Source organism: Biomphalaria glabrata, chromosome 2 (assembly GCF_947242115.1).
Source record: "Biomphalaria glabrata chromosome 2, xgBioGlab47.1, whole genome shotgun sequence".
Lineage (NCBI taxonomy): Eukaryota > Metazoa > Mollusca > Gastropoda > Planorbidae > Biomphalaria > Biomphalaria glabrata.
In genome coordinates this window covers 13,970,893-13,987,297 of record NC_074712.1, presented here as the reverse complement: position 1 = coordinate 13,987,297, position 16,405 = coordinate 13,970,893, and the positions used below count along the sequence as shown (strand labels likewise).

The following is a 16,405-nucleotide window of genomic DNA, read 5'->3' as shown; positions in this document are numbered from 1 at the left end:
TCCCTAAACTGTAATGACCAGATCTATCCCCCCAGTGACTTTGGTTCCCTAAACTGTAATGACCAGATCTATCCCCCCAGTGACTTTGGTTCCCTAAACTGTAATGACCAGATCTATCCCCCCAGTGACTTTGGTTCCCTAAACAGTAATGACCAGATCTATCCCCCCAGTGACTTTGGTTCCCTAAACTGTAATGACCAGATCTATCTCCTAGTGACTTTAGTTCCCTAAACTGTAATGACCAGATCTATCTCCTAGTGACTTTGGTTCCCTAATGACCAGATCTATCTCCTAGTGACTTTGGTTCCCTAAACCGTAATGACCAGATCTATCCCCCCAATGACTTTGGTTCCCTAAACTGTAATGACCAGATCTATCTCCTAGTGACTTTGGTTCCCTAAACTGTAATGACCAGATCTATCCCCCCAGTGACTTTTGTTCCTTAAACTGTAATGACCAGATCTATCCCCCCAATGACTTTGGTTCCCTAAACTGTAATGACCAGATCTATCTCCTAGTGACTTTGGTTCCCTAAAACTGTAATGACCAGATCTATCCCCTAGTGACTTTTGTGCCCTAAACTGTAATGACCAGATCTATCTCCTAGTGACTTTTGTTCCTTAAACTGTAATGACCAGATCTATCCCCTAGTGACTTTTGTTCCCTAAACTGTAATGACCAGATCTATCTCCTAGTGACTTTTGTTCCTTAAACTGTAATGACCAGATCTATCTCCCAATGGGACTTTTGTTCCCTACACTGTAATGACCAGATCTATCTCCCAATGGGACTTTTGTTCCCTAAACTGTAATGACCAGATCTATCTCCTAGTGACTTTGGTTCCCTAAACTATAATGACCAGATCCATCTCCCAATGGGACTTTTGTTCCCTACACTGTAATGACCAGATCTATCTCCCAATGGGACTTTTGTTCCCTAAACTGTAATGACCAGATCTATCTCCTAGTGACTTTGGTTCCCTAAACTATAATGACCAGATCTATCTCCCAATGGGACTTTTGTTCCCTAAACTGTAATGACCAGATCTATCCCCCCAGTGACTTTGGTTCCCTAAACTGTAATGACCAGATCTATCCCCCCAGTGACTTTGGTTCCCTAAACTGTAATGACCAGATCTATCCCCCCAGTGACTTTGGTTCCCTAAACTGTAATGACCAGATCTATCTCCTAGTGATTTTGGTTCCCTAAACCGTAATGACCAGATCTATCCCCCCAGTGACTTTGGTTCCCTAAACTGTAATGACCAGATCTATCCCCCCAGTGACTTTGGTTCCCTAAACTGTTATGACCAGATCTATCCCCCCAGTGACTTTGGTTCCCTAAACTGTAATGACCAGATCTATCCCCCCAGTGACTTTGGTTCCCTAAACAGTAATGACCAGATCTATCCCCCCAGTGACTTTGGTTCCCTAAACTGTAATGACCAGATCTATCTCCTAGTGATTTTGGTTCCCTAAACCGTAATGACCAGATCTATCCCCCCAGTGACTTTGGTTCCCTAAACTGTAATGACCAGATCTATCCCCCCAGTGACTTTGGTTCCCTAAACTGTTATGACCAGATCTATCCCCCCAGTGACTTTGGTTCCCTAAACTGTAATGACCAGATCTATCCCCCCAGTGACTTTGGTTCCCTAAACAGTAATGACCAGATCTATCCCCCCAGTGACTTTGGTTCCCTAAACTGTAATGACCAGATCTATCTCCTAGTGACTTTAGTTCCCTAAACTGTAATGACCAGATCTATCTCCTAGTGACTTTGGTTCCCTAAACTGTAATGACCAGATATATCCCCCCAGTGACTTTGGTTCCCTAAACTGTTATGACCAGATCTATCCCCCCAGTGACTTTGGTTCCCTAAACTGTAATGACCAGATCTATCCCCCCAGTGACTTTGGTTCCCTAAACTGTTATGACCAGATCTATCCCCCCAGTGACTTTGGTTCCCTAAACTGTAATGACCAGATCTATCCCCCCAGTGACTTTGGTTCCCTAAACTGTAATGACCAGATCTATCCCCCCAGTGACTTTGGTTCCATAAACTGTAAACCTTAAGTAAAATCACTAAATTTAGAAAGCCATCAGGAGAGAAGACTCAAAAGTAAAGTAATAATTATACCTAAAACACTGAAACATAATCATCAAATAAAAAAAATGTAATAAAATACTCAGAAAGACACAAATATAAAGGTACATATGCTAGAACAAATTTGTACAAATGCTCCTTCTTCCCTAATGCTATTAGAGCATGGAATGGGTTGCCATCTTCGATTTTTTTTAAGTAACGTCTGTATTATATAAGATAAGATATAAACTGTATCGAGTTTTATAGTAGCTAATATAACAAGCAGTTCCAATTGAGTCTAGGTCTATTTGTAAAGAACTTCGAAAATATTCAAGTGTTGATTGTTCGTTTCCCGTGTTGTCGTCATCAAGTACATAGAAGTCAAATTCATAAAGCGGTGGTTGTGAATGTGTGTGTGTTTCGTGTGTGAATGTTGTTCGAATTTTTTAATCAATATTGTTTTTGTACAGTAGTTTCGCTGAGCTTGTCAATTGTAGTCAAACTGAATTTCCATTAGATTGGATCATTAAAAATTATCTTATCTTTATTAGTTAATTTTAGGAATTAGTTTCTGTTTCCTAGAAAGGGAAAGTTTTGATTTACAAACAATGACGCGACTAAAAAAAAAACAAAACAAGACTAGGATTCGAGTAAGAATAGCTACATGTAAACAGACTACTCTTGACGGCTTTAGAGAACGGCAGTTTTACGGACGTAGAGATTTAGCTTGGCGATATTCCCTTCGTTATTCGCTACCAGCGTCAACTAACTTTTAGTGCTGGCCTTTCGCCTGTGTTGTTGGATTTCGTGATTTGAGTGTTATCTCCGTTTGACTTAACTGCAGTGTGGAAGCGCCTAACAGCATGCAGCTGTCATTATGTACACTGGGGCATTATGTACGCTGTGACAGAGATCATTGTGAGCACATAAACTTGAAGACCATTTGATTGTATATTGATGTAGCATTCTTAAGTTAAACTGGTGCAGTGGAGTGGATAAAAGGGCGAAAGTTACACAATTAAATGAAATTAGTTGTTAAAATATATCGAAACTCTATTGTGTAATGACATTGAAATTGAAAGCTGTGGATATTTGTGAATTAAAATCAAGTTTATATTTGGTTTAAAAAGTTTTCAAGCTTTATTCAAGATGTGTGTGAAAGTCTAACGCCTACATTAGCTGTCTACAGCTGCAACCAGCGAGAACTCATTAAAAAAACAAAATTGTTAGGAAGTACAATCCTCAGCGTACGTACACAGTGCAGCGCTAAGTCTAACGTTGTAAAGGAAAAGATCAGACTACTAAGATAGCAATGCAGTCATAAATGTGCTAGAGTTCCATTGAAAAGCTCAATAATTCTTTGTCATTGTAAAACGATATTAAAATAGTAAGGTCATGATTACTCTGAAATCTTCAACTACCATATGTTTAGAGTGATAGTCTTTCATTTTGGAGCCATTATCCCCCCCCCCCATTCCCCTTCGTTTTTCTTTGACTCTTTAAAACTAAGCAAATGTGTATTGTTCGGTGAGCCATGGGGGTGCCGAGCATCCCGTGACAGGAAGCAGAAGATGGTCGGTATTTATATAGATACTACACCACGAGCTCAACGGATGGTTTAAGCAAAGAACAAGGCCGATAACCTCGCAGTGAAAACTTAGCTTTGATAACAAACACGAAATTGTGGCTCATGGTCAGGCCAGTAGCCTCTCATGTACTCTTAATGAACTAACAGATACCATGGTGGGGGGGGGGGGGGGAGGGGGGGAGAGACTTAGAAAGTGATACACAGTCTTACAGAAACGTTTTATTATTTTAAAAAGGTGTGGGGAGGGGGTCTTTTGTTCAGTTTTAATTCTTAAAATTATATGTGTACTTCACTTTAGGGTTGTCAAGGTAAAAGACAATGGAAATAGGAAAAGGCTTTTACATGAACTTGTCCTGGGCTGTAGACACGAATGATCATAATTAGGCTTAATTAATATTTGATCCACCCACCATTTTTTTTGTAATAATGAAAGCTCAAAATCTAATACATATTATCAACTTAATATCAAGTATTAAGAAAGAGAGATGAACACTAATCTAAGCATGGGGTCGATTTTGAGTTAGTGTTTCTACACAAACTGTCTTTGTAACCTTCTTTAGAATGAAGTCTACCATTACGAAATTTCTTTAAACCACCTTAATAGTATACGTGGAACTCAGATAGAGAAAGGTTCTTTCGAGGGTTTTACAAAAATATAAATGTACAAAGGTTAAAAACACATTGTAAAATCCCACTTTCTAGATTTCGACTAAACTAGAACAAGGCACAATAGTCATGAGGTTCATTAAGTGTGTGCATGTACTATGTAGTCGAAATTCCCTTCATGACAAGTGATAAATGCTAGCAACTTCCTCAATAGAACCAGCTAAAACTAGAGTGTGCTGACAATATTAATGAATGCCACCTCCCTGTGAAACAACAACACGTTTATTTTAATTCAGCTAAAAATAGACGTTTCTTCTCAGGGCAAATAATTGGCCATCTTTTTGGTGAGTATAATTTCTCTTTTATAGTTTGTGTTCTCTCCATTCCTCGAGCTGCTATCTAAAATCTTGGAAAACAAAATTAAAGTGGTAAATGTAAGGCTGCACGCCCAATTGAAAAGGACATAAAACAGATAACAGCGATGGCAGACGATAGTCCCACCAGGCCATTCTTCAGGCTGGCAGCCAGCACACGTTCCGGGAATAGCCACATCAAGCTTCTTTGGTCTGACGCTTATTCTTTTAAAACATTTATAAAAAGAAAAGACCCGAGTTGATGCACATTCTTCTACTGAATTCTATCTTATCCCTAATCCCAGCCCATACCTTCTCTCACTCACATGCACAGAGACATACGCACACCAGATCTAACGTTAGATATTCACCATCGTATCTAGATAAAAGGGTCAACCGGCGCCACGCTAGTCAAGGGAGGTCAATACTGAAGATTATTGTTTGCGTTTTATCAGACGATAAATAATGGAGGCCCATGCAAACGAGCACTGAAATGGCATTAATTAGTGAAGTGCTCTCTAGCAACAACTGTACAACATGGAACTGTTAAGTCATAACAAAAGCGTGCGCTATCAACAAAACAAAACCTAATACTGTCAGATGTGACAAACAGGAGGGCTAGTGTATAAAGTCACAGCAGGACTCCCAAAACAATGATCGGAGCTTCCAGGAACGAAATAAAAAATATGAAATGAAACAAAACAAAATCAATATTAAAAAATGGGACGAGATGTGGAAGTACTGGTAAGGAGAAGAAGAGAGAGAGAGAGAGAGAGAGAGAGATGGAATAAGAGAGACAGAGGAAGGGAAGAAGAAAGAGAGAGAGGGTAAGAGAGAAAATATGTTTTACGTATATAAGCATATAAGTAATCTCTTATAACAAGCAGCTATAGTATTAAACATATTTTAAAGAGCGTTAGTTTGCAGGACTAGTAACTAACTATTCCGAAAATGTACACTTTTGTTTTTACAAATGTTAGGGTTTAAATTTTATCACCAGTAGGGCCAGTTCATTACTCAGTTAGGTCACCTGGTTGGGGAGGGGGGGGGGGACCGGACTGGCCCCAACAGAAAGAAAAGGTATGCACAGTTCAACTATTCCAAGACGGATGTAAAGAGGCCGATGTTGCACTGTATATTTGCTTCGCAGGTAAAGCGTGAGTCAGCTAGGTGACAAAAGATTCATTCTTCTAGTCAATGAAGATAAGCGAGTATCAGAGTCAAAACACTTTGCTGGCTTCCAAATACACAGGAGTGCATGCCATTTAGAACAAGAAAAAAAATTAAATAAAAAGTACTTTAAAAAAAAAAAAAAGCTTAAGTGTTATTGTGTCAATTAAGTTGGATTAGTCATGTCATTATAGTTATGATCGACTAAGACATATAAATCTGTGCGATGAGAACAATTTTTACCAATTGTTTTTGTTTAGCTTTTAGATTTCTCAATTGGCTATGATCCTATCACTTGTCTGGACCAGGATGGGAAAGGAGGGGGGGGGTGAGAAGGAGTATCGAACATGATCGTTTTTTTAGATGTTTAAAAAAATGTTCCCTAAGGTCTCAAGAGTCCTCAAGGGGACTAATTCAACTTATACCACCACATCTGTCAAGCACGATTTCTTTTCCTTGTTGGAGATACTAAGCAAAAAAATTAATTAACAATATTAAATTAACTAATTTAAAAAAAAAATGATTTTTGTGTTGTCTGGTAAAAGAAATAATTTAGCAAAAATGTCAGCTTAATCCGAGATATGGTGTGGGAGAAATTACGTGTAAAAACTTTTTGCTAGACAGACAGGCAGACAAGACAGAGTGAGTTGATAGAAGCTTTGTTATAAAAAAAAAAAGTAAAACATTTAAATCCGGTTAATTGGACCACCGGTAAATCGGACCAGCCGCTTATTCAGACCAAATCTTAAAGTACCGAATAAAATGCAATTATACTATAGAAGCCCGTTAATCGGACCAGCCTGTTATTAGGACAATAAACGTTCGCGGCCCTATGTGGTCCTGTTATCGGATTCGAATTATATATATATATACATTTCACTTTACTATTATCGCACACACTCACACATTTCACTTGATTACTATTATCGCACACACCCACACATTTCACTTAACTATTATCGCACACACCAACACATTTCACTTGATTACTATTATCGCACACACCGACACATTTCACTTTACTATTATCGCACACACCCACACATTTCACTTTACTATTATCGCACACACCCACACATTTCACTTTACTATTATCGCACACACCCACACATTTCATTTTACTATTATCGCACACACCAACACATTTCACTTGATTACTATTATCGCACACACCCACACATTTCACTTGATTACTATTATCGCACACACCCACACATTTCACTTTACTATTATCGCACACACCCACACATTTCACTTTACTATTATCGCACACACACACACACACACATTTCGCTTGATTACCATTAGCGCACGTACGGACACACTAGATTTGGACTGTTTAACAGCTTAGCGAGAAATATAACTGGACCAATAAACAAAACAAAAACTAAAGCTAACAAATTGCCGAGACTTCTATAAAATGTTCAGTTTCAAAAAAAATAGTTGAACTTCCATTCTACTTCTGTCTACATTAGTTCTAAATCAGTGATGTCCAATTTACAACAGCCCGCAACGATGTGCTGTCCAGTTGAAACTTATCTGCGCAGTGCATACTGAGGCCTCAGACTGAGTTCCCTTGAACTCGGCGATTGGATGATTCGGCCTGTATGTGTCATATAGCCCCCAGGCTGAGGATGGTTTTCCACTTTTGGTCTCATTAAATGAATCCAGTGTGTGGCCAGGTTCAGCTGTCACCTTCAGTTGGCTAGTTCAAAACTACAACAAGAAACAATGGGACTCTTTGTGGGGCTTCTGTCTGTGCCTTGACTTCCGCATTGGTGTCGAGAGGTCAAAAATAACCACCTCGACCCTCCACATTTAACGTGGGAGGTAGGAGACACAAAAATGAAGGTACAATTAGTGGTAGTGACTGGTCTGGTTCATACTGACTTCCGGTAGTGTTGGCGTTACACAAATGTAGCCTGAGAAAGGGAGGACAACACGGCTGCAAAACACCAACATGTTATTAACTCTAGTTTTAAAAGTCAGTTTGAGGAGATATCTAGACCACTGGACTTGGTTTCAATGGAGTTCGTGTCTACATTTACCAGACTGGTGTAATTTGAGCTAGAAAGTTGATTAATGTTTCACTGTGACATTACATGATGAATGGGAACAAGAAAAACATCTTTTTTCTTTTGAAATGAGTAAACACAGACCAAGTCACGCATCGCTGGCGGATGCACACACCACCTCTTCCCCCCCCCCCTTTTTTTTTTCAAATCTGAACAAGTTTCAATGTTCAGACGTGTGTCACACGTGAACCATTTGTAGATTAACATCCGTATACATTATACTTATGTGAAAAATAAGGGCCCTTTTTGTTAAGGTTTTATAGAGATAGATGGGAGATACATAAAAGGGATGTAATCATCCTCATCAAACTTCGTTTCAAAAGACAAAAACAGGGAGAAAGGAATGGAAAGAGAGAACGAGAAATGAACATGGAGTCTATGAAATGTAGATGTTGGATTAAGAGGGGACTATTTTACAAAGCAAACTAACGTTGCATAAATATTTCCTTTCCATTAAAGCATGAATTATGCTTAATGGAGCAATTATATACTTTTAATCATTTCTTTTGTATTCTTTCAGTATAGTCAATGCAGTCATTAGAACGTGGTTTCTCCCTTTTGTATCACTGTAGACCTACTTTTGGAGTGAGAGAGGGTCGGCCAACAAAACGAGCAACCCCTCAGACTAGCAATTGATTCTTGGCAATATCTATTGCTCTGCTACTGAACTGTTCAATGGGTACTCATTCACTAGTTGTTTAGACCTAGTTCCTTTCATGTGTGAGGATGTGACACATAGGACAGGGTGGCGTTCATCTTTAGTTCCAGAACGTATATCTACTCATGCCATTGAGGTCTAAGTGAAGTCAAGTGCACACGACAGCACAAGAGACCAATGTGGATCTAGCTTAACAACTTTTCCATTAGATTTCTATGAAACAGATCAAGTTCAACGGATTAAAAGTATGTATTCTTACTTGGAGCGATAATAGAAATAGTGGAGTTTATTTAAAGGATAAGTTCAATAAGTCGTTAAGAAAGATGAAAACCTTTGCGAGTGAGCGATCGTATGAAAAGACAGTGATAGACAGATCGAAAGACGGGGGGGGGGGGGGGGGGGGGGGGGTAACAGAACGTGTAATAGATGTAACCGCATGCACTTTAACAGAATGAATATAAAGTACTTACTATCGTACCAATCCTTGCGACGTTATCCAAAAAGTACTTGAGTGAGTCCCCCTGAAAATATACAAATACAAGCAAGTCAACATGACAACTTCAAGATCAAAAGACAATCAACGCTGCACTTGAAGAGCGAGCTCAATCTAACGCAGACACCATTATTATACTACTTGTCTGTGTTATACGCTTTTTGTGTGGAATATTAAATCTAAATTGTCTAACCTAGCTACTGACTTATTTTTTCACATTTAATTATGGAAGTGTGGCCGAGTAGGAAAGCACTCCCAAACGGAGAGTCTTCTCTTCGAATTCTGGATGGCTCGTTTTAATTATTTTTACTTTGAGATGTTAAGGTGTCCCTGAGTCAACCTAGTTGAAAAGGGTCCCTAAGATTTCTCCGGGAGAAACAGTTGATCGATATGCTAGAATGTAACACATTCGTTAAACGTTTGGCCACAGAAGCAAATCATCCATGATGTGACCCTAAGGCCGCTAGCTCTAATATAGTAGTAGTATTCGTAAAACTTAAATTTGGCCAGTTTTGTTGTCATTAAAAGTAGTTTGAATAATAATAGGTATACATGACTGTTCATAATGTTAAATAACCATGATCTTTTTTTTTCCCGTTCAAACTTCGACTTTTTCACCAAGTGAATGGTTTTGTCTGAGAGTCTCGAATATTTGATGCAAATTGTAGCTTCAATCAAATGATGACATTACAAGTCATAGGTAACTAGTGTGGTTGTATAAGTAAAGAAAAGCAGTCCCGTGAAAATGTTCTGATCTAAATATTAGCACAACTCTTTTGGAAAGGTGAGTACCGTATTGTTAAAACGATGAAAATATAAAGCGGTTACTTTGCTATACATTGGATGGTGTCACTGTACAGAGACACCTAATAATAAATGACACGGGGGTTTAATTATACAGCACCGCGACTTTAAAAAAAAAACGATATCAAATTCAATAAACACTACAAAAAGATATCGCTCCAGGCGGTTTCCTGGGCCAGGGAGATATTTTTTTTTAGCAAATTTTCTTTCTGAACTTGGTTTATCAATGTATAATTCCTTAAAAAAAACAACAACATATTAAACAGAACAGGTTGTATGTCAAAATGAAATCTCATTTTATAAACACTTCGATTCTCAGTAACGTACATTTTATTTCTTGACAAGCTATGAGATGGGTATATACAATATATAATCAATGAAATGTGAAAATAACCACATTGGAGGTGGGAGAAAAGAAAGGTGAAATGGTCCACGGGACAGAGAAAAGCCCCCAGTGAGATTTGTTTTTCTTTTAGAGTTTTTGGTTTATCTGAATCTCGTACTAAATTGTAAAACTGGTGAGCGTCGATTATCAGTGTCACTACCACCGGCAACCGAATCAGTGAGCATACAGCGCTGCTCGGTTTGAAAGTACTTGATTTTACTGCTGGAGATTGGGGGGGGGGGGGGGAGAGCTCATGAAATATTTACAGATTTTGATGCTGTTGGGACGGAGTGCGTCTCTGTAAGCGTGTGTGTTCGGAAGGGGGGGGGAGTCTACCACCTTTTTCCGTACGCGTACACAAACTCTCTCATTTTCTACTTATCAGTAAAAGAAACCTCTTGATTACTTTGGAATATAACATGAATCAGGCTAGAAGTGGGAGAGATAGTGTTTTCTAAGTAGTAAGAAAAAAATGTTGAAGATGGGAAGCAAATTGTCAGATATTCCAGAAGGAAAAAAAATGAGACAGCATTCCAGAGATCTGGTTCAAGCTAGCTAGAGGCTGATAATCTTGCATGCAGCTCTCTACTGACTGCTAGAAGATTTAGACAACTCTTTGTTTCAATACTAACACACAACTTATCTTCACGCGCATAGGCTATAAATAGCGCTGCCTCGGACGATAAACAGGGATCAGCGTAAATCAGATTCACTTGAACCGGGGCTTTGCAACTCTACTCTACAACGTAACTCTCCTATACATAACGTAACTCTCCTATACATAACGTAACTCTACTCTACAACGTAACTCTCCTATACATAACGTAACTCTACTATACCACGTAACTCTACTCTACAACGTAACTCTACTATACATAACGTAACTCTACTATACAACGTAACTCTACTATACATAACGTAACTCTACTATACATAACGTAACTCTACAATACGAAAAAAAAGTGTGTAACATTAGTATAACACATGAAAGTTTCTGAAAATGGTAAAAAGATTTAAAATGTGTTTAAGACAACGCCTATAAGGTTAAGAAACAAGAGTTAAACAGGGTAAAAAGTCTTAAATAGAAAAAAATATGTGTATTGATTTTTATTAATCATGTAATTTATTTCCTGCTTTCTGTTGGCTATGAAACCAAGAAAAGGTCCAGTGTGGCATGTCAAGTAATGTTCAATCATTTTGGAGGTCAGCAATTCATGAGATTAGCCAAACATGAATATTTGTTGCAGATTTACACACAATATTAAAGTCAGACAATATAGATGATTAGATTTTGTTAAACAGAAAAGAAACAAAACTTGAGTGCTTTTAAAAATAGATTTAAGCAAATATATAATTGTACACAATATTTCTGTTTCAAAATAATTATAATAGATGATTATAGATAGAATTTCAGTTTTTAATAGTATTATGTATATGAAATGTAAAATTGTACTTATTATTTCTTTTTTAACTAGGACCATGAAACATTTTCAGTCCTTGACGGCACATTTTACAGTAATTTTGATAATTAAAAAAAAAAAAAACTGTTCAAATAAAAAAATATAGTTATCAAAATCTTTCCATCAATCCTAGGATTCATGTATGTGCATCTTATCAGTAAATATGCAAAGCTTAGCTGACATCTAGGCCATTACTATGTTTATATAACCTCTATCTAAAGCTAATAATGATTTGACAAGTCCAAGATAAACATATTTCAGCCAGCTGTCATCAGTAACAATTTGTGCTGTCAATTAGCTTGACATGCCACTGTTATAATTTGGACTTGCACAGTGTTACCTTAGGCTAGTTAGATAGCTTTAATGTTATGAAGTCAGGTTTTATATTACAAATATATAGAGATCTATATAGATTATAAGGCAGGTGACAAGGGTGCTGAGAAATTTCAATGCCTGATAGTTTATATGAGAAATATGAGTGGCCTCAATGAAGACAAATCACATTTTACAACATATATATATATATATATCAACAATTGGATATTATCCATCAATTTACTATATTCCTTTCTTATCTTCTGCATTAATTACACAAACTCACTCATAGAAAGCAGTAAGATGACAAATTCTTTGACAATAGCCTTCTTGAACAGGTGTTCCTTTTTCAAGGCTTGTCAAAAGGAACCAGTTTCTCAAAATACATGACGTTGTTCTGTGATTATTTTTTTTTTCGTTCCGAGGGACTAGTACTAAATCTTGTGCATGGAGTTCCACAAGTATATTTGCGCTAATACTGTACTACTGGAAAAGATGCATATATAATATAGTTAAGTACCACAGTCTTTGATTTCCTGATAGTTTTCATCAACAGAGTAATCCTAGTTTGTAAACGTAAAGTGTACTTTGTCTTAGTTTTTTTTTCTTGTGTCCTCTTTTTTGTCTTCCTACTGGATCTACTTTGGAATCTAGGACTGGACTCTATATGCTCAGTACTTTTCTAACAATAGGTTCTATTTCCACAAGTTATATATATTCAATCTACTAAACCTAGTATGGTATAGATCTATATACTATATTATATAGTATATAGATCTATGATACACTAATGTGACTATACAGATTTCTTCTAAACTTTCTAGAGATCTAGATCTAGATATCTATATTCTAGATCAATATAAATAATAAATCTATAATAATCTAGAAAATAGAGAAATAGATATATAGAGAAATAGATCTATAGAATCTAGATTTAACCTATATAAGTATATTATAAATTATCTCGAAACTCACCAACTGGTATTCCCTTCTTCTGTCAAAAGCTTTTCGTATTCCTGAATCTCGCCACAATTTAATCAACGAATCAAGGTAATCACAAAAAACTGATGGATCTAATTTTATAAGACCATTAAAATCAAACACTTTTGCTGCATCTTTTATACACGTTTCATCTCCCCATGATATTCCGAGTTTCTGTCTTGCGTCTATCAACACTCTCATTCCTTTGAGAATGTTGTTGTAAATAACCATTCGGAACTCTCTGATTTGCTCATCGTCAAAATCCAAGCCATGAATAATACGCATCTGTTTAAGAAAAGTACTTTTACCACTTTCACCAGCACCTAACAAAAGTACGCGTACCGTTCTTCTAAATGTAACTCGATCTTTATTTAGTCGCCGGTCTATTTCTTTACTTCGTATTCTTCCAGCTTTGTTGTTGTCGTAAGAACAACAGAATAAAATTTCCGCCATTTTAAGTTCACTCCACCCCTGACTTAAAGAAAACTTCCGGTTTATCCCATTAGTCTATAAATAGCACGATGGAAAACACCAACCTGAGTCTAAAAATAATCATATGCTAGGAAAGGGATCTAACAAATAAAAATATTTAATGCTTAATAAGGGTGTTTAAGAAAAAATGTAATTTATGTATCAAAGAGTAAGATGTCTTTGTAAGTGCCCAACCCCAAAAAAGGGAAACGACCGATATTGTGTTTAAGCTGTTCGTTTGAAACGTTAAGATCTTAGATTCTAAATGCGCTATTAAAAATGTAATTTCACCACCACCGTCATTGTGCTAGAAATTAGTGCAACGGCTACTTGGGTTACCTTTTCACATCAGCCGCATACAGAGAGGGGGAATTGCAGCATGGGTGACATCGTTCCGACATTAGCTAATGCCAAGGTATTCGTCTAATTTCCATTACGTGATCCATAAGTAGCTTCGGAACTGAAGAGGCCACGACAGAGCTGGTCCAAAAGAGTACACAAGAAAACGAACATTTCCAGAGTTTATCTCTAAATGATACAAATTGTGTCATTCATCTCTCATCTATTCCTTGACTTGCGTCTTAAGGGTGCTGTGAGAGGTCGCGTAACCAAATCCCTCCAATTTGTTCACGGTCAGTAGCTGTTATTAGCAAGATATCAAGAGGGAGGCCGGTCCATTCTTTTACGTCGTCCGGCTAGCTCCAGTGTACCTTGAGGGACGACTTCAGACAGCGAGTCATGTCTTACAATACGACAGAACCAGCTCAGCTTTCGTCTCTTTGTAGCATTCTATAATTCTTTAATTTTGCAAGTTTAGGTAAAAGTACAAACTTGTTTGTCTTCTTTTTCTGGTATATATGATAACCAGCATTTGTCTGTAGCATTTGCTCTCAACGAATTGACGTCTTCTTTCAGCCTCAGTGTCCCACTTTCACAGCCATATAGGAGAGTACAGCCACATTACGTAATTCAATGTCATGGCTGTGAGGTTGTGGGCATGAGTTGTAACACACGTACTAATTCTTTGTCACCTTTTTGTTCAACGATACAATCGCTGAATATTTTTTTTAAAGTTAAAATCAATGGTTATATCTATAATATCTAGATCTAGAGAACCAAGGCAAATATAATGCTTAGGCAAAAAAAAAATGTCCTTTCAATTAAGAGTTAAAATAAGAGCTTATTTATTTACTTATTAACTCATTGGTTTCAAATGACAGAGCCCTTGGTGCCATTTCACAAGCCCTGTGATAATAAGCGACATTTATAACATGCTAAAATAAATTAGTTGTGGGTAATCTTAATACAATTTTAAACTTAGCTTCAATTTTTTTATGCCTGCTTTTACAAGTAAGTAGGTCACACCTGCTAATTATTAAGAACCGAGAGCATCTGGATGACGAAGTTGGTCAAAGTTCAGGGTGATAAGTAACCACGTACACGCTCAGCACCAGTTTTAGTCTGTCATTGAAATGTGGTTTGAACACTAGCCTGATATCATCAACGCTTTACTTTCTTACAAGACATCAAATATATGGATCTAGTTGTGCCATAAAGCATCAAAATTCTCGGCCAAGAGAAACATTACAGACATTGTTGGCGAGAAAACTTCTTCTATGTATTGTCCTTTGAGTTGAGTCGAAGACTTCAAGAACTCTAGGCCCGGAGAAGCTCCACTCCATTAGTCTGTCTTTTGTCTGAGTGAGATCCAATCATATGTAAATTTGTTACATTCTTTTTACAGATGGGTTAAATCCCAGGACACCCGGGTTAGAGACTAGGCCAAAAACCAAGCAAACCGGAGAACTCCACTAAATTCTATCTCTGTACCATTTCTATTTCTATTCATCGAAAGAATACCAGGTCGTTGATTTGTAGCTCCAAACAGCTAATAAATATACAACTAAAATTCTTGATTAACTAAAAATAATGCAAGTTATATTAACACTATATACAGATTCAACTAGAGAACAGATGTAGGCTATGGAGAAAGAAGTGAAATGCTACTTAAAACAAGATAGAGCTCATTACAAATGCACGTCCTTTCTGTCGGGCGTCTCAAGCACATATCTCCTCGTCCACTTTCACACCAGTCCCTCGATTACGCCATTTGAAATTGTCATGTAGAGCTGTGGAAAAGCCCTTAGAACCCTAAGGCCAACAAAAGCGAAAAGAGCTCCCTTCAAGCGGCCTGAATGAACGGTGTACACCTCGTATACACCTTTCTGTCTGACGGGGGGTGAGACTCGGGGTTAAACTCGAAGTTTATTTTACGAGCTCGGTGGCAAGGGCACTCTGGACTCGCGGAATAAGACGCGCCCGGGGGGCGCGTACACCGGGGCCACCGTCATTTTCCTATGATCTCCCAGGCTAACCGTGCGGAACACGCCATTTATGTAACGGCCCCATGAGGGACGGCGCCTGGACGTTGACAGATCGCTGTGGGAGCTCTTTTACATCCCCACACAGTGCAATGAGATGCTCTCGCACCCTCTTAGACACTCCCAAGGGCGCTTTGTTGTGCTACCCTTTGGCCTAGCCGTTCCCTCTCACGACCGTTTCTACCCGGGCGCCACGTTGAGGCAGGGCAGCGTGCCCGGGTTCGATAACGCCAGACCACCTGGTGGTTTCATCAGAAACTTTCCAGCCTGCACAACCAAAACAGCCACCCAACTTTCTTCATGGTTACATCAAAAAACACACAAATACACTCCATAACAAGCAAAATAATTATAACAGCCAGTAGAGCTTTAACTCTTTCTCTCCTTATTTTTTTTTCCAAGTTTCGACAGAATTCTTCATTTTGCTCATTACTATTTCAATACCCTGTTGTGATTAAAGCTCAATATTTTTGTCGTTTGTAATCAGAAAGTGTATTATTTGGTAGAGAATAAAAGGGGAATAAATGCTCTTTTTATGTAAAACAAAATAAAGTTTACAAAATTAAACCTTAATTAAATT

General features: G+C 37.8%; 1 protein-coding gene across 2 annotated transcripts in view; it reads right to left on the bottom strand.

The window, feature by feature from the left end:
- Nucleotides 1-16,405, bottom strand: part of LOC106078602 (guanine nucleotide-binding protein subunit alpha-12-like) — a 39,823-nt gene that overhangs the window by 20,182 nt on the left and 3,236 nt on the right. The window contains exons 1-2 of one of the 2 annotated variants that reach the window (XM_013239522.2): nt 12,968-13,497; nt 9,006-9,056 (exon numbers count right to left, since the gene is read on the bottom strand). In XM_013239522.2, coding sequence (XP_013094976.2) covers nt 9,006-9,056; nt 12,968-13,426 — 510 coding nt within the window. In that variant the 5' untranslated portion in view covers nt 13,427-13,497. Of the gene's footprint in view, nt 1-9,005; nt 9,057-12,967; nt 13,498-16,405 lie in introns of those variants that run through there. The other variant, XM_013239521.2, reaches the window with a different exon arrangement.